The sequence below is a fragment of the Oncorhynchus mykiss genome, chromosome 2 (assembly GCF_057628025.1).
Source record: "Oncorhynchus mykiss isolate SJ-2025 chromosome 2, ASM5762802v1, whole genome shotgun sequence".
Taxonomy (NCBI): Eukaryota; Metazoa; Chordata; class Actinopteri; order Salmoniformes; family Salmonidae; genus Oncorhynchus; species Oncorhynchus mykiss.
The window spans coordinates 43,071,493-43,092,210 of NC_143023.1; the positions used below are offsets into that span (position 1 = coordinate 43,071,493).

Sequence of the window (20,718 nt, forward strand, 5' to 3'; positions counted from 1 at the left end):
TTTCAGGCTTCAAACATAAAGATATAAAACTGTATTTTTTTGTGAAGAATCAACAACAAGTGGGACACAATCATGAAGTGGAACGACATTTATTGGATATTTCAAACTTTTTTAACAAATCAAAAACTGAAAAATTGGGCGTGCAAAATTATTCAGCCCCCTTAAGTTAATACTTTGTAGCGCCACCTTTTGCTGCGATTACAGCTGTAAGTCGCTTGGGGTATGTCTCTATCAGTTTTGCACATCGAGAGACTGAATTTTTTCCCCATTCCTACTTGCAAAACAGCTCGAGCTCAGTGAGGTTGGATGGAGAGCATTTGTGAACAGCAGTTTTCAGTTCTTTCCACAGATTCTCGATTGGATTCAGGTCTGGACTTTGACTTGGCCATTCTAACACCTGGATATGTTTATTTTTGAACCATTCCATTGTAGATTTTGCTTTATGTTTTGGATCATTGTCTTGTTGGAAGACAGATCTCCGTCCCAGTCTCAGGTCTTTTGCAGACTCCATCAGGTTTTCTTCCAGAATGGTCCTGTATTTGGCTCCATCCATCTTCCCATCAATTTTAACCATCTTCCCTGTCCCTGCTGAAGAAAAGCAGGCCCAAACCATGATGCTGCCACCACCATGTTTGACAGTGGGGATGGTGTGTTCAGCTGTGTTGCTTTTACGCCAAACATAACGTTTTGCATTGTTGCCAAAAAGTTCAATTTTGGTTTCATCTGACCAGAGCACCTTCTTCCACATGCTTGGTGTGTCTCCCAGGTGGCTTGTGGCAAACTTTAAACAACACTTTTTATGGATATCTTTAAGAAATGGCTTTCTTCTTGCCACTCTTCCATAAAGGCCAGATTTGTGCAATATACGACTGATTGTTGTCCTATGGACAGAGTCTCCCACCTCAGCTGTAGATCTCTGCAGTTCATCCAGAGTGATCATGGGCCTCTTGGCTGCATCTCTGATCAGTCTTCTACTTGTTTGAGCTGAAAGTTTAGAGGGATGGCCAGGTCTTGGTAGATTTGCAGTGGTCTGATACTCCTTCCATTTCAATATTATCGCTTGCACAGTGCTCCTTGGGATGTTTAAAGCTTGGGAAATATTTTTGTATCCAAATCCGGCTTTAAACTTCTTCATAACAGTATCTCGGACCTGCCTGGTGTGTTCCTTGTTCTTCATGATGCTCTCTGCGCTTTTAAAGGACCTCTGAGACTATCACAGTGCAGGTGCATTTATACGGAGACTTGATTACACACAGGTGGATTGTATTTATCATCATTAGTCATTTAGGTCAACATTGGATCATTCAGAGATCCTCACTGAACTTCTGGAGAGAGTTTGCTGCACTGAAAGTAAAGGGGCTGAATAATTTTGCACGCCCAATTTTTCAGTTTTTGATTTGTTAAAAAAGTTTGAAATATCCAATAAATGTCGTTCCACTTCATGATTGTGTCCCACTTGTTGTTGATTCTTCACAAAAAAATAAAGTTTTATATCTTTATGTTTGAAGCCTGAAATGTGGCAAAAGGTAGCAAAGTTCAAGGGGGCCAAATACTTTCGCAAGGCACTGTACATTCAATGTTGTCTTAGAAAGCAACCCCAGTGTATATTTTGGCCTTGTGTTTTAGGTAATTGTCCTGTTGAAAGGTGAATTTGGCTCTGTCATGACGTGGCCCTTTCTGGGTGTAGATAGTGGCTTCCCCCTCTCTCACTCTCTACTACACCCAGGTTCTATTATCTCAGGTCGTAAATTCCTGGTGGAGACTCTCTTCCCCTTTTCATGCAGAGAGAGAGACCACAGAGTGAACAAAGGATTTCACTTGGCCGAACTCCTAAATTCCCAAAATGTGAAAATGAAACTATATGTCCACTTGTGAGAATGTGGGAAGGGTCAATGGACACTTAAAGGACAGTTATGTTGAGTGAGTTTCATTTGGTAACTTCATAGAGGACAGGAAACACACAACTATATCTCTGAATGCGTACATTTCTCAATGATGGTGTTTGCATCTAAATCTTGATGAGTAAAGATGAAACTCTTTGTGAAATAATGTCATGTGATGTTAACCTTTCATTTTGATAGAATTGTATTCCCTGTAAAGTTTAACTAGTCAGCGGCCACGCCCCCGTGAGCGAAGACATGATCTGGCATCATGGAACCGCCTTTTCTACTGTTACGAATAAAAGCCCCTCCTAAGAAAATCTTTTTCAAACTAAGCAAACCCACAGTGTGAGCTTTGATTGCGAAAAGTGAAGACCACGCATACCTCGGTATAAGATGAGGTGGCACAGGTTTGAGTACCAAGATTAGAAAACCATACCATGTGGAGCATTGGCTACATGCCTGGAAATGGTTAAACTCTGAGACTATCAATCCCTACAGAATAAGAGCAAATCTTAGATACTAATTACTAGTCTCCAGCTCGAAATTATGTAAACTTGGGATGCGAATACCGACAACCACCGAAACATCTACTCTAAGAACAATGGACGCCTGACGTATCCATAACAACCGACATTATCAGGAGCCGCCGATAGAGCTACCACCATGAGTAACCAGAGACTCTCTGATGAACTGACTCTTCCACAGACAGACTGATGATTCCAAAAGAGAAGATCACAACGACATATGGGCGTAAATATATATTGATTGCAATTATTCCTAAATGAGTAAGCATTCATGTGCGAAGGATTAGCATTTCAATGTATATAATTATAGACTGTGTAATGAAGCCATTTAGTCTTTCCAGCTCTCTCAGTCCACACCCAATTCCCTTTGTCCACCAAGCTGTCATATCGGTTTAGCCCACTAGGGAATCTTCCCTATCATTGTTAGTAACCAATATCTACGGTTTGTTTGTTTATGCATTTCTGTGATTATTTAGTTAGTTAGTAAATAAATAATTAAGCAAATTGGTGTATGGATGATTTATAGTACAGGCTGGGTTTGTGCAGATATCCAACCATTTACGACGTTCAGATGAGACTGTAAAGAATAATTCATTAATAGAAGACTAATTGATCAGATATTAAAATATCTGAAGAGTTATATTCTGAAAATTATAACTTTGTTATCTGAAGATTTTCCGTGGTGCCCTGACTTCCTAGTTAATACAATTTACATGATTAGTTTAATCATGTAATAATAATTACAGAGAATTGATTTTATAAAATAACAGTCTTCACCTTTAATGATGACAAAGAAACGACATCTCCCAGTTTCTGTTGGAAAGCAGACTAAACCAAGTTTTTCTCTAAGACTTTGCCTGTGCTTAACTCTATTCCATTTCTTTTCATCCTAAAAAAAACTCTAGTCTTTGCCGATGGCAAGCATACCCATAACATGATCCAGCCACCATGGTTGAAAATATAAAGAGTGGTACTCCGTGGTGTGTTGTGTTGGATTACAGGTTTCCTGTACAGGCTTCCTTCTTTGCATTCTGTCATTTATGTTAGTATTGTGGAGTAACTACAATGTTGTTGAGCAATCCTCATTCATCTCCTATCACAGCCATTAAACTCTAAACTCTGTAACAGTTTCCTTTCTCTCTGGCAACTGAGTTAGGGTGCCTGTATCTTTGTAGTGACTTATTTAAGCTTGCCATTACAAAAGGGTTGAACATTTATTGACTTAAGAGTTCAGCTTTTCATTTATTATTAATTTGTAAACACTTCTAAAAACATAATTCCACTTTGACATTATGGGGTATTGTGTGTAGATCATTGACACAAAATCTAAATTGAATCAATTTAAAATTCTGCCTGTAACAACTAACGTGGAAAAAGTCAAGGGTGTGAAAACTTTCTGAAGGCACTGTAGGTCAGAGAAAACGGAGGGAGAGAGAAAAGGGGAGAAAAGAAGAGGGGGAGAGGGATGAAATGGAAGTGTCAGAAGTGAGAGAGAAAAGAGACAATAGAGGGAGAGAGAGAAAGAGAAAGCGAGAAGATTAAGATAAATCAGGGACAGCATAATATCTAAAAGAAACAGCAGACACTAAATGCCATTTAGCTCAGTGTGTAATAGCTGGAATTGTATCAATTAGCTTTAGCTCTTCAGCAGGTTTACGGTTGAGCTGAGAGGCATTAGCTTTTAAGGGCAGGAATGGTTAAAACGATAGTGCCGCATTAATTACGAAAGGAGGAGACGATGAGCTATTCCTTCTATTCCCTTCTGTTCCTGAATAAGACGCATAGCTGGAGCAGGACTCAGGGGAGCAAAGAGGCTCCGAGACTCCTGTCTATATCTGGGCCCAAACCAGAGGACTGAAGAGGAGGAAGACTGACTGGAAGGAGGGAGGGAGGGAGGGGCAGTCAGAAAACCAGGCTCCAGGTAGAAGTTGCCTTTATGCAAAGATCTAGGATCAGCTGATCCTTTTCAAATCTTCAATTAGGGGGAAAAACACAAACCTTAGATCAGTGTCTAGGGACAGCTTCACCCTACTCCACAGAATAAGGGTGTGTATGTGTCAAATCAAATTTGATTGGTTGCATACACATATTTAGCAGATGTTATTGCGTGTGTAGCGAAATGCTTGTGTTCCTAGCACCAACAGTGCAGTAATATCTAACAATTCACAACAATATATACAAATCTAAAAGTAAAAGAATGTGTCGGTGTTAATAGCTCACCTCTACGGGCCCTTCCCTCCTCTGCGGACGCGTGCCGGGGGAGGGTGGGCTTCCATGCTGTCTCAGTGGGGCGACTCCTCCTTCCGTCCTCTGATGGCGCCTTCTGCAGGCCCGGCCGCTTGTCTCCGTCAGAAAGGTGTAGTCTGCCCCCACGTCTACCCTCCTCCTGTCCCATCCCCTGCACCTGGCCCATCACCTGGCCCTGCCAGGCCATGTTAGACTTCCCCTCCCCCTGGGACCGTCCTCCACCTCCTCGCTGGCCCTCCTCCTGATGTCCGGAGCCTCTGGGGCCACCCTGGTCCCCATGGCGGTCTACATCCGGGGGGAAGCGGACCCTGCGGTCCTCTGGCTGGGGCAGCCAGGCTGGGTTAATCTTAAAGTCTGAGGGGTTCACCCCAGAGTCTGAAGGGGGTCTTGTCTGGTTCTCCTGCCCTCTTCCCCCTCCACCACCTCCACCCACGGGCAGGGTGTGGCCATTCTTCACGTAGGGCTGCTTGGGGCTGTGAGGATCGTCCCCTTCTGTCACAAAAATGGATACAAGCAGTGAGACTTTCCATACAGTGACAATCATCAAGCACACATGAGAAGATCTATAAACTACACTACTTTGAGTCACCAACCAAGTGTGAGGGAGGGGTTAGCCAGAAATCTAACAAAGCCATCATCTCTACTCAAAATGTTCTGCATATTTGAGTATCAAATTTAATTGGCTTGTTGAAATAGGGCAGGATGGACTTTTGGATTTGTTCCCGCGGTGCATCTGGATATGATTTCGCAGCCCTATTCAGAATGTAAGGTTTGAGAAAGGTGTCCTAACTGCCAACCCCTTCAGAACAGAGCTCTGCCCATGGAGTAAAATATGTTTAATAAACAGGTCTCTGCAACACTGATGCCGGCAGAGTAAGAGCACAGAACACACTGACTTTCAAAGCTATTTCGCTGCAGGGTGCAATTCGTTCCACTTTCCCCAGCTCAAGAAAAACGCCATGTCATTTTCTTCCCAAAATATACAGTTATACTGTTTGAAAGGGAGCATGAGAGTGAATTTGCTTTTCTTCAACTGCCATTGAATGTCCTGAATTTGAAGCTGTTATTGTCATCGACTATGCTGTCTGTGTAGGTGTGATAGCCCTGGACTTTGGTCTGATAAAGATAAAGCCATTTCCAATTTGCTCCCTCCCCCTTGGCTGCCCTAACCCTTAAATGTTTGCAGATCTGAAGGGTCTGGATAGGTATATGTAGGGTAGTGGTGGAGCGTCCAACATGTTGCTTACACTTTACATATATCAAATCAATTTGATTTGTCACATGCGCCCGAATACAACAGGGGTAGTAGACCTTACAGTGAAATGCTTACTTACAAGCCCTTAACCAACAATGCAGTTTTAAGAAAATTCCTAAAAAAGGAAATGATAAGAATAAAAAATAATTAAAGTGCAGCAGTAAATAACAATAGCGGGGCTATATTCAGGGGGCACCGGTAGAGAGTCAATGTGTCATTGTGCGGGGGGGGGGGGGGGGGGGGGTTACCGGTGTCGAGGTTATTATGTACATGTAGGTAGAGTTATTAAAGAATAGATAATAACATAGGTGTTCCATTTGTCCAGGTGGGAAAGGGCAGTGTGGCGTGCAAAAGATATTGCATAATCTGTGGATCTGTTGGTGCAGTATGCAAATTGGAGTGGGTCGAGGGCTTCTGGGATAATGGTGTTGATGTGAGCCATGACCAGCCTTTCAAAGCATTTCATGGCTACAGACGTGAGTGCTACGGGTCGGTAGTCATTTAGGCAGGTTACCTTGGGCACAGGGACTACAGTGGTCTGCTTGAAACATGTTGGTATTACAGACTTGGACAGGGAGAGGTTAAAAATGTCAGTGAAGACACTTGCCAGTTGGTCAGCGCATGCTCGGAGTACACGTCCTGGTAATCCGTTTGGCCCAGCGGCCTTGTGAATGTTGACCTGTTTAAAGGTCTTACTCACAACAGCGGAGAGCGTGATCACACAGTCATCCGGAACAGCTGATGCTCTCATGCATGTTTCAGTGTTATTTGCCTCGTAGCGAGCATAGAAGTTATTTAGCTCATCTGGTAGGCTCGTGTCACAGGCAGCTCTCGGCTGTGCTTCCCTTTGTAGTCTGTAATAGTTTGCAAGCCCTGCCACATCCGACGAGCATTGGAGCCGGTGTAGTATGATTCGATCTTAGTCCTGTATTGACGCTTTGCCTGTTTGATGGTTCATCAGAGAGCATAGCGGGATTTCTTATAAGCTTCTGGGTTAGAGTCCCTCTCCTTTAAAGCGGCAACTCTACCCTTTAGCTCAGTGCGAATGTTGCCAGTAATCCATGGCTTCTGGTTGGGGTATGTACGTACAGTCACTGTGGGGACGACGTCCTCTATGCACTTATTGATGAAGCCAGTGACTGATGTGGTGTACTCCTCAATGCCATCTGAAGAATCCCGGAACATATTCCAGTCTGTGCTAGCAAACCAGTCCTGTAGTTTAGCATCTGCTTCATCTGACCACTATTTTCTTGACCCAGTCACTGGAGCCTCCAGCTTTAATTTTTACTTGTAAGCAGGAATCAGGAGGATAGAGTTATGGTCTTATTTGCCAAATGGAGGGCGAGCTTTGTACGCTTCTCTGTGTGTGGGGTAGAGGTGGTCTAGAATTTACCCTCTGGTTGCACATTTAACATGCTGATAGAAATGAGGTAAAACTGATTTAAGTCCCTGGCCACTAAGAGTGCAGTCTCTGGATGAGTGTTTTCCTGTTTGCTTATGGCGGAATACAGCTCATTGAGCGCAGTTTTAGTGCCAGCCTCGGCCTGTGGTGGTATGTAGACAGCTACAAAAAATACAGATAAAAACTCTGAGATACAGGCGAGCAAAACCCTGAGACCTCCTTAGATATTGTGCACCAGCTATTATTTACAAATATGCATAGGCCCACACCCTGTGTCTTATCAGAGGCTGCTGTTCTGTTCTGCCGATAGTGTATAACCCGCCAGCTGAATGGTCTTAATGTCGTCGTTCAGCCACGACTCGGTGAAACATATTACAGTTTTTAAATGTCCCGTTGGTAGGATATACGTGCTTTCAGTTCCTCCCATTTATTTTCCAGCGATTGAACGTTAGCTAGCAGAACGGAAGGCAACGGCAGATTAGCCACTAGTCGCCTGATTCTCACAAGGCATCCTGATTTCTTTCCGTGAAACCTACGTTTACTTTTCCAGCGAATCACGGGGATCTGGGCATGGTCGGGTGTCCGTAGTATATCCCTCGAGTCCGACTCGTCGAATTTGAGGTGACTATTCCCAGTCCTCTTTTCGGTTATAAGAGACTGTAGCAGCAACATTATGTACAAAAAAGTTACGAACCCTCCCGGGTGGCGCAGTGGTTAAGGGCGCTGTACTGCAGCGCCAACTGTGCCATCAGAGTCCCTGGGTTCGCGCCCAGGCTCTGTCGTAACCGGCCGCGACCGGGAGTTGGCCTAGCGTCGTCCGGGTTAGGGAGGGCTTGGTCGGTGGGGATGTCCTTGTCTCATCGCGCACCAGCGACTCCTGTGGCGGGCCGGGCGCAGTGCGCGCTAACCAAGGTTGCCAGGTGCACGGTGTAGCCTCCGACACATTGGTACGGCTGGCTTCCGGGTTGGATGCTCGCTGTGTTAAGAAGCAGTGCGGCTGGTTGGGTTGTGTATCGGAGGACGCATGACTTTCAACCTTCGTCTCTCCCGAGCCCGTACGGGAGTTGTAGCGATGAGACAAGATAGTAGCTACTACAACAATTGGATACCACGAAATTGGGGAGAAAAAAGGGGTAAAAATATATTTTAAAAAAACAGTTACGAACAACGTGAAAAAACAAACAAAATAGCATGGTTGGTTAAGAGCCGATAAGACCCTTCGGCGCCATCTTTCTCCCTCCGGCGCAATCTTTCGCCAAACATTCAAAGTTTAGGGGTAAGTGGAAGGGAAGTGGAAGTGAGCCAACTGGAACTGGCTGATTGAGTCATGTGGGGATCTGGTGAGTGAGTGACATCACCAGTGGCAGCACTCTTACCATTCTCCGGGAGCTCCTTCAGCACTCCCTGTTCTATAAGCTCCTGCCTCGGTCGTCTCATCGACATCTTTCTCTCCAGAACTGCCGTCAACACACAGAATTTACGCCAGTGCGTTAATGCACTGAGGTTTTTTTCAGATTTCTTCCAGATAGCATATAAAACCAAAGATAATACTTCATATTTTAGTGTCATCTCACGTTCCAGAAGTCAAAGATGTAAGTTTACAGATCTTCAAATAAAAATCATATTATTCTAACCACTATAACAATCGTCTTGTTAAAGCAGACTGAACTGTACACACTGGAAAATTGGCCATATCACCAGGAGACAGGAAAACACACTGAAAAGGCATTTGATAAAGACTGAATGCAACACATAAAAACTAACAAACACAACGAAACCATAACACAAACCTTCTGAAGTTTCCGTAAACTTCTCGCTGCTTTTCTTCTTCCTCCACTTCCATGGTTTGAAGATCTTGCCAAGGGTAGAGAACTTGCCCTTGCCCTTGAATGGGAGAGGGGTGCTGTCCCCATCTCCCTCCGTCGTGGTGTGCAGGTGGTCAACTTCATCAACTGGAGCAATGGCGTCAGAGAGACAAGAATAGAGAGTCAAGAAACACTGTTGAACTATGACAACTACAACTGGGCATCTGCAACATAACAACAGCACAGAGAGCAGAGGTAACCCTTGCCCAGACATTTTTTACAGTAGCCTACCTGAGCTCTAACTCAGGCGAGCAAAACCTTGTGCACCAGCTGCTGTTTAGCCTGGCCCATGCACTCTTGAGTAAAGTGTTGTATTAGAACATTAGCCTATAGCCTAACTGAGCTAGACTGACACCCATATGCACACAGAGTAAAGTGCAGAGGAACATTAGCCTAGCTATGCTAGCCTGACACCCATATGCACCGTGATTAAAGAACATGGGAGTGCCAGGCTCATTAGGAAGGTTATTAACGTTAGCTCAGAGCTCTGGGACTGTGTGTGCTTTGGCAGGGTGATAGTGAAAGCGCATGTACTCCTCCACACATTCACAACCAAGTAACCAACAGTTATGAGATGGGAGAGTTCCTCTTGCACTAGCCTCCGCCTATAGCTTCCCACAATCAAGAGTCTCACATTCCTCCCTACTGGGAGAATATTGTTATAAGCCTTTCAACAACAACAGGCTATGTGGAAGCACACAGACACACATTGCACTCTTTATGCTTTTTCACTAACAATGTGGAGTCATACACCTTTAACATTATTTGGAGGTAGGACTCTCTCTTTGGCCTGAGTGAGTCTCTCTCCGAGACACGTACAGACATCCAGCTGCCATGGTAACAGCTCAGGTGATTGACAGGCTGACTGACAAGGTGCTGAGCTTCACAAGGCCTGTCACAGAACATCTCTGTGAGCCAGGTTCCTCTAAGGTTGAGGTATTAATTCCGCAGATTTAATATTTACAGTGTAGAAGGGCTGGGGCAAAACAACCAACCAGTCCCACAAACATAGGATGTCCTGACAATAACATTGCCCCAGCAATTCGGTTCACACAACAACGCACGCTTAAAAAACACTATAATATTTGCCAGCTGCTGATGGGCAGATGTAATAATACTATACAATACCTTCCTTCAAAACACCAGAAGTGGAGGTAGAGGAAACATGTCAAAAGGTGGAAATGGGCTCCAAAGCAGGGTTATGGAAGTTATATTACAGAGCAAGTCACCTGGGTGAGAGGTCAGGGTCCAGCTTCCATGGTGGTGGGACTTGAGGCAGCATGCCATGAGGAAGCAGAAGGTTGTGTTCAAAAACTCAAACACTAGGTAGGGAGGGGCGGGGGTCGGCTGTGACAGTGCAGAGACCCACAGAAGGCTACTAAGCCACATACGGACAAAACATCAAAGTCCAGAGGCCAGGTCCAAACCATGTACAGCCATCTCTTCGGGAAGTTACAAAAACCAGTGGATTCAGTTCACGATGTCCAAAGAATGAGTTGCTAAACGCAGTTGTCTGTAACACATACACTCCCTTGGTTCTCCTACACACAGGCACAGCAGGCTCTGGCAGAACGGTTTGCCTCTGACAAGGAGAGCACGGCAGGCAGGTCAGTTAAAATCCCCTCAAGCAGGATAAATGATGGCTGTGCTGGGCCGACACACTCCAGATCCACAGTGGGTTGACTGACTGATACTACCAGAAACACACGGCAGCACATTCACTCCATTCAGCTGGTAGCAGGAAATACAGTTGATCTTATCCCGGAGATCCGAAAGGTGACCAAATGGATCCTTCCTATACCCATTTTCTTGTCAAAAGCGTGCCTGAAGAGTGAGTGGAGGTCCGGTGTGTGGAGGCTGTCTGCAGCTGTGTGACTCGGACAGAGGAAAGGGGGGAGGGTTCTGGGAAACAAGGGAGGAAACGGTACTCCACCCTGATTCTAACTGTGACAGAGAACAAAGTCAACCTCCACCACTCACATGGAAACAGAGAGCCTGTTTCAACTGATAGCCTGTACTGTCGGCTATAAAGCACACAGGACATAATATTAAGTGATAATGCCAGAGAAGGCGGTATATTGGCAGGGGTGTTAGCAAATTGTGCCAATATATCTTTCAAAACACCGGTTTCAAGGGCAGTATCACTTTTATACTACGGGTTACCAACATATTCAAATAATGATTGACATATTTTCATTAAAAACATTATTTTGATGAATTTATTCATACCATTTCATTCTTCCACAAGATAAAGTCCTGACACAAATCTAGGGTTGCTACCCAAGCTGGCTGATCGTTCGTTCTATCGGTTCGGTTGCTAGAGACGCTATCCAGTTGTTCAGTCTTTGTTCTATAAGGTTTATACAAATCTCTGCTGTTGAAAACTAAATGTTAGTGTAAAAGAAAATTGAGATAATGTCTAGATGCTTTTTATAATGGAGATCAAGTTTATAACTTGGCTGGGATGACAGTGGATTGTGCAGTCAGATGGAACAGAGTAAATAGGCATTTTAACGTCATAGATTTAGCCGGTGCTAATTTGTGGAATAGACACCGGCTGGAATGCGGTTTTTACCAATCAGTATTAAAGATTAGACCCACCCGTTGTATAACAATACCATAAACCCTCCATCATCATCAATCACCCAGACCTCTTGAAGAATCCTTAAGTGTTGTGTATAATGATTTTATGTAAAAACAGACATTAGAGAGGTCTGGAAGAAAGGTTCAAAGTGAATGATGCAGTGACAGCAAGGATACCAGGCTAGACGACAGTGCTGTCCAATTAGGAATCCATCCCATCTAGAGCTTGCCAATAAGGAAACAGGGTCAGACTTGGTCGTCACTAGTAATGTTACACCCCCCCCCCAAAAAAAAAATTGCTGCTCATTAGAAATAGGGAACTACCAAATGAGCCTCTGACAACCAGAACAAAACAGGTGGGGTTTTAAAAGGCATCCAAGGGGGTGCCTACTGACTGGGTGCTGGCTAAACAAACACCCACCGGATTTGCCTGATAGCAGACAAACTAAAGGAAAAGACAACTCACACCAACTTAGGTAAGGGAGTGCAAATAAATGTGGCACAAAACAAACAGGTGAGACATGATAAAAGGCTTTGTTTCACATAAGAGATGCCCACTGAAGCATTGGCTCTGTAGCTCTTAAATATCACCTAAAACTAACAACTGACTAATGAGGCAACAGGTGAAACACATCCTGATCAACTAGGATAATTCCAATCAGTGCGCATTCACAACTAAATAGAACCAACCTCGAAAACCAAAGCCTGTAACAGTTACCACAGCCACAACGTCATAAGTTCCACCTATTTCTACAATTTATCTACTTAAAACGTGATTTCCCATTTTTACAATATAGCCAATTTCGACATTGTGGCTTTACTATCTAGTGGAAACCGCCAGACTGAGATGACCTCAAAGCAATGCTAATAGCCACACCTGGTGTCAAAACATATTCCACACCTCAGACTAGTGATGGGAAGTTGAGCTATTTTTACTGACTATGATCTTTGACTCGTTTAGTCAAAATAACAAATCTTGACTATTTAGAGTCAGTAACGCCCAGATTTCTAGGAATACAAACTATATTATTTATTGATACACTTGAAACGAGGTCTAGTTGTGGTCGCAACCGGACTAGATTGTGAACGGCTCTTGGCGGAATGCATTGCTTGACTGCAGTGAGGGTGATAAGCACAATATTGTTCGCCAACTGCAGCACCCCAAACGATTCGTTCTCAAGTTCGAGTTTGTTGCACAGGGGCTGTTATCAGTTCTAAACATGTATTTTTCTTCTCTATGCTGCCTGCAGCATGATCTATTTTCCAGCGCGCATATATGACAGACAGTTGTTGGTCGCCGCACATTTCAGGAGCCGGAGAAGCACGTATTAATCCTGCTGTAGAGTTAATTGCGGCCAGCAGTTCAAAATAACGACAAAAAATGAATGAGTAACTCAGAAAAACGAATAATAACTCGAGTCAATAAAAAGAGTTGTCATATATTATTTTTTCGAACTACACATCATCTCACACCAAGTCTCCCACCACAAAAAGAAAGAGGCCTGAGTAATGGTCATTAGGAAAAATGTTCTTAGAAATGTGAGTGTCCAGTTGCAGATGATTCTACAAAAAATCTGGAGAAAAAAAATCAGAAAGTATTTAAATCCATTTTTTGTGCCGTGCTGGGAGGCTCTTCGCCAACGCACATCTAGCATTTCCCAGCATCTTTGCAGGAACTAGTTGTTTCTACTAGTAGATGACAGCAAGTTACACAGTGTGAGCAAAACAAAGATCTACACACATGCAAGAGGCATTTCCCGCTCGATACAAAACATGGTTTTAATATATTTTTTTGTAGAACCACCAGCAACTGGACACGGACATTTAGAAGATAACCTTGTACCTGACATGAGAACGAAGATAGTATTGCCAAGAGCAGGTTACTTGAAAAATCTATGGCAAAGTTTTGTATAAGCTAAGCTGTAACGTTGAGTATGGAAACATAGTTATCACATATCTTGCGTAAAAAACTGTAGCTAATTATGATCCAGGTTTAGCCTCAGCCCCATGACTCATAGCAGGAGCAGTCAGGTGAGCATGTGGTGGAGAACAGATAGTGTTGTATTAAAGGGCCTCAGCAGCAGGCCCACTGCCTAGAGCAGCCTGATCACTTAGATATGAGTCTGCTTCCGCAAGGAAAGCCCACCCTCCCTTTCCCTCCTCAACCCTAAACTAGTCACCTTCCATGTTTTGAAATGGAGCCTAGATAAGTTTTGACTTGTCACTAGTGGGTGGTACAGAGAGGTAATTCCAATACCTAAAGTTTTCGTTTGAAAAGATAGCCATCTCTCAACCTGGTTTTGTGTACTAGTATCTACACACAGGGTCGAACTGGCCATCTGGCATTTCAAATGCAAGAAGGGCTGGTCCATTTTTTGCATGGTGTGCTTGTTTAACTTGTTACACAAGTGGCACACTAGGCCGATTACTCGCTGGTTGCCTAACTTAATCTCAATACAATAACCTAGCAAGACAACCCAACCTCGTAGGCTTAACCTCCATGGGATAACATACCACAACAATACTGAGGGAATGCTGGATGGTATGGCTCCAAAAAAAAGCACATAATAACACTCTACACATTCAGACAGAAAATCATATTTCCAGTAATCCCTCTGCCGCAAACAGTGAGACGTGTTTGTGCGGCTAATCTTTTTGTTTTGCATACAGCATGTCAGAAGGGTATCCTGCACTCAGTAATGTGGGTGCACGCACACACACACAGCTGATATTCATCCACCTGATCCCAGTGACTTTTAGCATTCCCTGTGGTAAAGAGAGATAAATAAAGTGTGCAACATTGTTGATTACACAATCTCCAGCCCCGCCTCTCCTCTGCCCTCCAAACTTTTTTCAGCACCCAAGATGTTGAAAAGAAATTGAAAAACTGATCACTAAGGATATTTTTTTATAAGTGAGTAAAAGTGTTTGAGTTTATTTATAAATGTGTACTTGTGAGACTGATAATAGAGCAGGTGTATGTGAGTGACTGAGTGAGTGAGTGAGTAAGTAAGCTAGAAACTCACCGCTGCGGGGGATGTGTTGGTCCTGAGCTGGGGTCTCCAGAGGAAGGCTCTGTCCCATGATCCAGCCCCAGAGGGGCCTGTTTTGCTCTTTCTACCCAGGAATAGGCACTCCGTGCTGGGCAGAGGAGGAGCACACCTGGTCCACAGCTTGTTCAACCAAGTTCACTAGACTCCTCTTTCTGTCTATTTCACCAGCAACTCTTTGCAACTTTCTATCCCTTCTACCTTTTTCGGTTAATCCTCCCACTCTCCCTCCCTCTTTCGGTCTCCGTAAGACCTACCCTCCCTGCTCCCTTGAAGTGCTCCCCACCCTCTCCCTTTCTCACTGACCCTCCTTCCGGTCAGCATTCACAGACGGATGCCAATCATTCCTTTGAGCTGCACTGGTGGTGTATAAATATGTGTTTGTATTTTAGTGTGTGTGTGTGTGTGTGTGTGTGTTAGAGTGAGTGAGAAGATTGGATTTACCACAAGAGAATTGACCAACATTCTCTGGCTAACCTCTCGGGCTTTAGCCCTTCATATATGCCCACCACAGTTCTGCACAGGATCTCTTTCCACTTTGAATGGGGCAATCAGATGCTTAATAGACCAAAACCAGCAGTAACGAAAGTAGTTTCTTGAGCAGCGGTGGGCTCTGACTGCTCATGTGGCCTGACAGTGGCCAGATCCAGGTCAAAGGTTAAATAATGACACCCACAGAGGTATTCATAGTCTCTATGGAGCCACCATATACAGTGGGGAGAACAAGTATTTGATAACCTGCAAAATCAGCAGTATTCCTACTTACAAAGCATGTAGAGGTCTGTAATGTTTATCATAGGTACACTGTGATAGACGGAATCTAAAACAAAAATCCAGAAAATCCCATTGTATGATTTTTAAGTAATTAATTTGCATTTTATTGCATGACATAAGTATTTGATCACCTACCAACCAGTAAGAATTCCGGCTCTCACAGACGTGTTAGTTTTTCTTTAAGAACCCCTCCTGTTCTCCACTCATTACCTGTATTAACTGCACCTGTTTGAACTCCGTTACCTGTATAAAAGACACCTGTCCACACACTCAATCAAACAGACTCCAACCTCTCCACAATGGCCAAGACTAGAGAGCTGTGTAAGGACATCAGGGATAAAATGGTAGACCTGCACAAGGCTGGGATGGGCTACAGGACAATAGGCAAGCAATTTGTTGAGAAGGCAACTACTGTTGGCGCAATTATTAGAAAATGGAAGAAGTTCAAGGTGACGGTCAATCACCCTCGGTCTGGGGCTCCATGCAAGATCTCACCTCGTGGCGCATCAATGATCATGAGGAAGGTGAGGGATCAGCCCAGAACTACACGACAGGACCTGGTCAATGACCTGAAGAGAGCTGGGACCACAGTCTCAAAGAAAACCATTAGTAACACACTACGCCGTCATGGATTAAAATCCTGCAGCGCACGCAAGGTCCCCCTGCTCAAGCCAGCGCATGTCCAGGCCCGTCTGAAGTTTGCCAATGACCATCTGGATGATCCAGAGGAGGAATGGGAGAAGGTCATGTGGTCATGAGACAAAAATTGAGCTTTTTGGTCTAAACTCCACTCGCCGTGTTTGGAGGAAGAAGAAGGATGAGTACAACCCCAAGAACACCATCCCAACCATGAAGCATGGAGGTGGAAACATCATTCTTTGGGGATGCTTTTCTGCAAAGGGGACAGGACGACTGCACCGTATTGAGGGGAAGATGGATGGGGCCATGTATCGCGAGATCTTGGCCAACAACCTCCTTCCCTCAGTAAGAGCCTTGAAGATGGGTTGTGGCTGGGTCTTCCAGCATGACAACGACCCAAAACACACAGCCAGGGCAACTAAGGAGTGGCTCCGTAAGAAGCATCTCAAGGTCCTGGAGTGGCCTAGCCAGTCTCCAGACCTGAACCCAATAGAAAATCTTTGGAGGGAGCTGAAAGTCCATATTGCCCAGCGACAGCCCCGAAACCTGAATGATCTGGAGAAGGTCTGTATGGAGGAGTGGGCCAAAATCCCTGCTGCAGTGTGTGCAAACCTGGTCAAGAATGACAGGAAACGTATGATCTCTGTAATTGCAAACAAAGGTTTCTGTACCAAATATTAAGTTCTGCTTTTCTGATGTATCAAATACTTATGTCATGCAATAAAATGCAAATGAATTACTTAAAAATCATACAATGTGATTTTCTGGATTTTTGTTTTAGATTCCGTCTCTCACAGTTGAAGTGTACCTATGATAAATTCCAGACCTCTACATGCTTTGTAAGTAGGGAAAACCTTCAAAATCGGCAGTGTCTCAAATACTTGTTCTCCCCACTGTATATGTAGAGCATGAACACGGGGCTCCTAACAGCAACTCTGCCAGTAGGGCTGAGAGGTGTGAGTATTCACAGAGAACTGAAAGGATGGGCAGTGGGGTCCGAGAGAGAAAAATAGAATAAAAAAATATAGAAAGTGGTACCTTCTCTAACTCACTTCCGACATAGAAATTAAATTGCTTAAAGTCGGAAAACCAGAGCAGTTACAAAGCTACTAGCTTGTCCTTTGGGAGAGATCTATTTCTATCTGTGCCCTCTATCAAAGCAGATGTAGTTCAGATAGAGAGAGGAGGAAGTGTCTGCTCTGAGACCACACATCATTCCATCAGCAGAGATGTCGCTAGTACTGCTGAAGTGGTCATGGGGTGGCAGTTAGCCTAGCGGTTAAGAGCAGAAAGGTTGCTGGTTTGAATCCCCGAGCTTACTAGGTGAAACATCTGTTGACGTGCCCTTGAGTAAGGCACAACCCTAATGGCTCCTGTATGTTGCACTGGATAAGAGCATCTGCTAAAAAAAATAAAAATAAAATAAAAAATGATTTCACCTTTATTTAACCAGGTAGGCTAGTTGAGAACAAGTTCTCATTTGCAACTGCGACCTGGCCAAGATAAAGCATAGCAGTGTGAACAGACAACACAGAGTTACACATGGAGTAAACAATTAACAAGTCAATAATACAGTAGAAAAAAGGAGAGTCTATATACATTGTGTGCAAAAGGCATGAGGAGGTAGGCGAATAATTACAATTTTGCAGATTAACACTGGAGTGATAAATGATCAGATGGTCATGTACAGGTAGAGATATTGGTGTGCAAAAGAGCATAAAATAAAATAAATAAAAACAGTATGGGGATGAGGTAGGTAAAAATGGGTGGGCTATTTACCGATAGACTATGTACAGCTGCAGCGATCGGTTAGCTGCTCAGATAGCAGATGTTTGAAGTTGGTGAGGGAGATAAAAGTCTCCAACTTCAGCGATTTTTGCAATTCGTTCCAGTCACAGGCTGGAAAGAAAGGCGGCCAAATGAGGTGTTGGCTTTAGGGATGATCAGTGAGATACACCTGCTGGAGCGCGTGTTACGGGTGGGTGTTGCCATCGTGACCAGTGAGCTGAGATAAGGCGGAGCTTTACCTAGAATGGACTTGTAGATGACCTGGAGCCAGTGGGTCTGGCGACGAATATGTAGCGAGGGCCAGCCGACTAGAGCATACAGGTCGCAGTGGTGGGTGGTATAAGGTGCTTTAGTGGAAAAACGGATGGCACTGTGATAAACTGCATTCAGTTTGCTGAGTAGAGTGTTGGAAGCAATTTTGTAGATGACATCGCCGAAGTCGAGGATCGGTAGGATAGTCAGTTTTACTAGGGTAAGTTTGGCGGCGTGAGTGAAGGAGGCTTTGTTGTGGAATAGAAAGCCGACTATAGATTTGATTTTCGATTGGAGATGTTTGATATGAGTCTGGAAGGAGAGTTTACAGTCTAGCCAGACACCTAGGTACTTATAGATGTCCACATATTCAAGGTCGGAACCATCCAGGGTGGTGATGCTAGTCAGGCGTGCGGGTGCAGGCAGCGAACGGTTGAAAAGCATGCATTTGGTTTTACTAGCGTTTAAGAGCAATTGGAGGCCACGGAAGGAGTGTTGTATGGCATTGAAGCTCGTTTGGAGGTTAGATAGCACAGTGTCCAAGGACGGGCCGGAAGTATATAGAATGGTGTCGTCTGCGTAGAGGTGGATCAGGGAATCGCCCGCAGCAAGAGCATGACTAAAATGTAAATGTGAAAAATGAATGCACAATGGCTAGCCATTAAAAATGGCCGCGTACGCTTCACAAAAGCCTTCTTCACATTCACTTCCAGTCAGCACTCATGACAGAGCTACAACTATCTACTTCATTGAGACGGTACTGGTTCATTCCATGTCATTTCTGCATGCCATGACACCCATGTTTACTTGGCCACTGTTTTAAATGCTAACTTTTTAGCATGGGAATGCATTACGTAGGATATGAAGAAACAATTCTCTGAGCTGCAGCTTCATACTATACCGAACAAAAATATAAACGCAACATGTAAAGTGTTGGTCCCATGTTTCATGAGCTGAAAGAAAAGATCCCAGAAATGTTCCACACGCAGAAAAATCTTTCTCTCAAATGTGTGTACATCCTTGTTAGTGAGCATTTCACCTTTGTCAAGATAATCCATCCACCTGACAGGTGCGACATATTAAGAAGCTGATTAAAAAGCATGATCATTACACAGTTGCACCTTGTGCTAGGGACAATAAAAGGCCACTAAAATGTGCAGTTTTGTCACACAACACAATGCCACAGATTTTGAGGGAGCGTGCAATTGGTATGCTGACTGCAGGAATGTCCACCAGAACTGTTGCTGTAATGGGTTGAAAACAAAGTCACTAAAAACAAGACACCCCTTTCGTATATATTTTTTAACCAATTTGTTTATGTATTTGTCTGAATTAATCTAAATTTGTAGATTCTACATGCGCTAGTAGTCCAGATGGCCAATAGATGGCGCTGTTGCACTGTGGTAGTAGAAAAAACAGCAAGTTCTGGCCAAGTGCGCGCACCATTCTTCAGAATAAAGAAAGCTCCTGAACATTGCAGATGTAAACTTGTGTCTGTTCTTTTTACTATTGCAGGTATGTAACAGAACTTCCAAACTTTCTAATATTGAAAGAACATGTAATAACATGCTAGTTAACAACCTTGTCAAGGTATTCACTTTAGGAAAGGTTTTGTGTTGGTTTTGTGTCGAACTGAGTGAGATAAGAACGTGATTTACAATGCCCGAGAGTACATGTTAGCTTGATGCTAGCTGAGGTAAAAAGTCAGAGACTTTACTGAGTAGCTTACTTGTACTCGATTTTGTTTGGGAGATTTTATTAAGAATCCATTTGATAGGGATTACTGAGTTTGTTTTACATGTTATTGGTTTTGTGTAAAATTGTGCTCACGAGCTGGTAAACCAGTTGAGAGAGAGACGATTTTACGGAGGTGCCACTATCTTAAAGCTGAATGTATTGTTGTCAGTTTTCTTTATTGGTAGTGGTATGTAGAAAAACATTCAGTTATTTTTGTATTTGTATATAAAAGTGTTTCTATTGTATGAATGTGAAATACATTGTGATTTTCATATGCAATCATACAGTAAGACAGGGTTATTAGTGGATTTTTTTTTTTTTAGGTAAAGTGTGTGGGCCTATGCCTTCCCAGGCCCACCCATGGCTGCACCCCTACCCAGTCATGTGAAATCCATAGATTTGGGCCTAATTTATTTATTTCAATTGACTGAATTCCTAATAAACGCAACAATTTCAATGATTTTACTCAATAAAATTGAAATTATTGCGTTTATATTTTTGTTCAGTAAACATAGAAAACTGATACGGATTGGCATGGGGGGTCAGTTGGAATCTTACTCATTGTAAGCTTTTTGTTGGGGTCCAAATGGAATGTTATGTACTATATTTTTATTGAATATTATATGAATCCTCTCATTTAAAATGGACAATTTGGGTGCAATCAATCAGTTTATTGTCTCAGAGATCAAATTATATTTTGACAAAATAATTTTGAACGA

General features: G+C 43.5%; 1 protein-coding gene across 14 annotated transcripts in view; it reads right to left on the reverse strand.

Annotated features, from left to right (window-relative positions):
* LOC110490292 (phosphatase and actin regulator 4B) overlaps window positions 1-20,718 on the reverse strand; it is a 61,345-nt gene that overhangs the window by 15,761 nt on the left and 24,866 nt on the right. For 3 of the 14 annotated variants that reach the window (XM_090200300.1, XM_036949324.2, XM_090200341.1), the window contains exons 1-4: window positions 10,406-13,829; window positions 9,102-9,263; window positions 8,688-8,768; window positions 4,628-5,146 (exon numbers count right to left, since the gene is read on the reverse strand). In XM_090200300.1, coding sequence (XP_090056426.1) covers window positions 4,628-5,146; window positions 8,688-8,768; window positions 9,102-9,263; window positions 10,406-10,565 — 922 coding nt within the window. In that variant the 5' untranslated portion in view covers window positions 10,566-13,829. Of the gene's footprint in view, window positions 1-4,627; window positions 5,147-8,687; window positions 8,769-9,101; window positions 9,264-10,405; window positions 13,830-14,785; window positions 14,979-20,718 lie in introns of those variants that run through there. The other 11 variants (XM_090200330.1, XM_036949331.2, XM_090200305.1 and 8 more) reach the window with 5 other exon arrangements.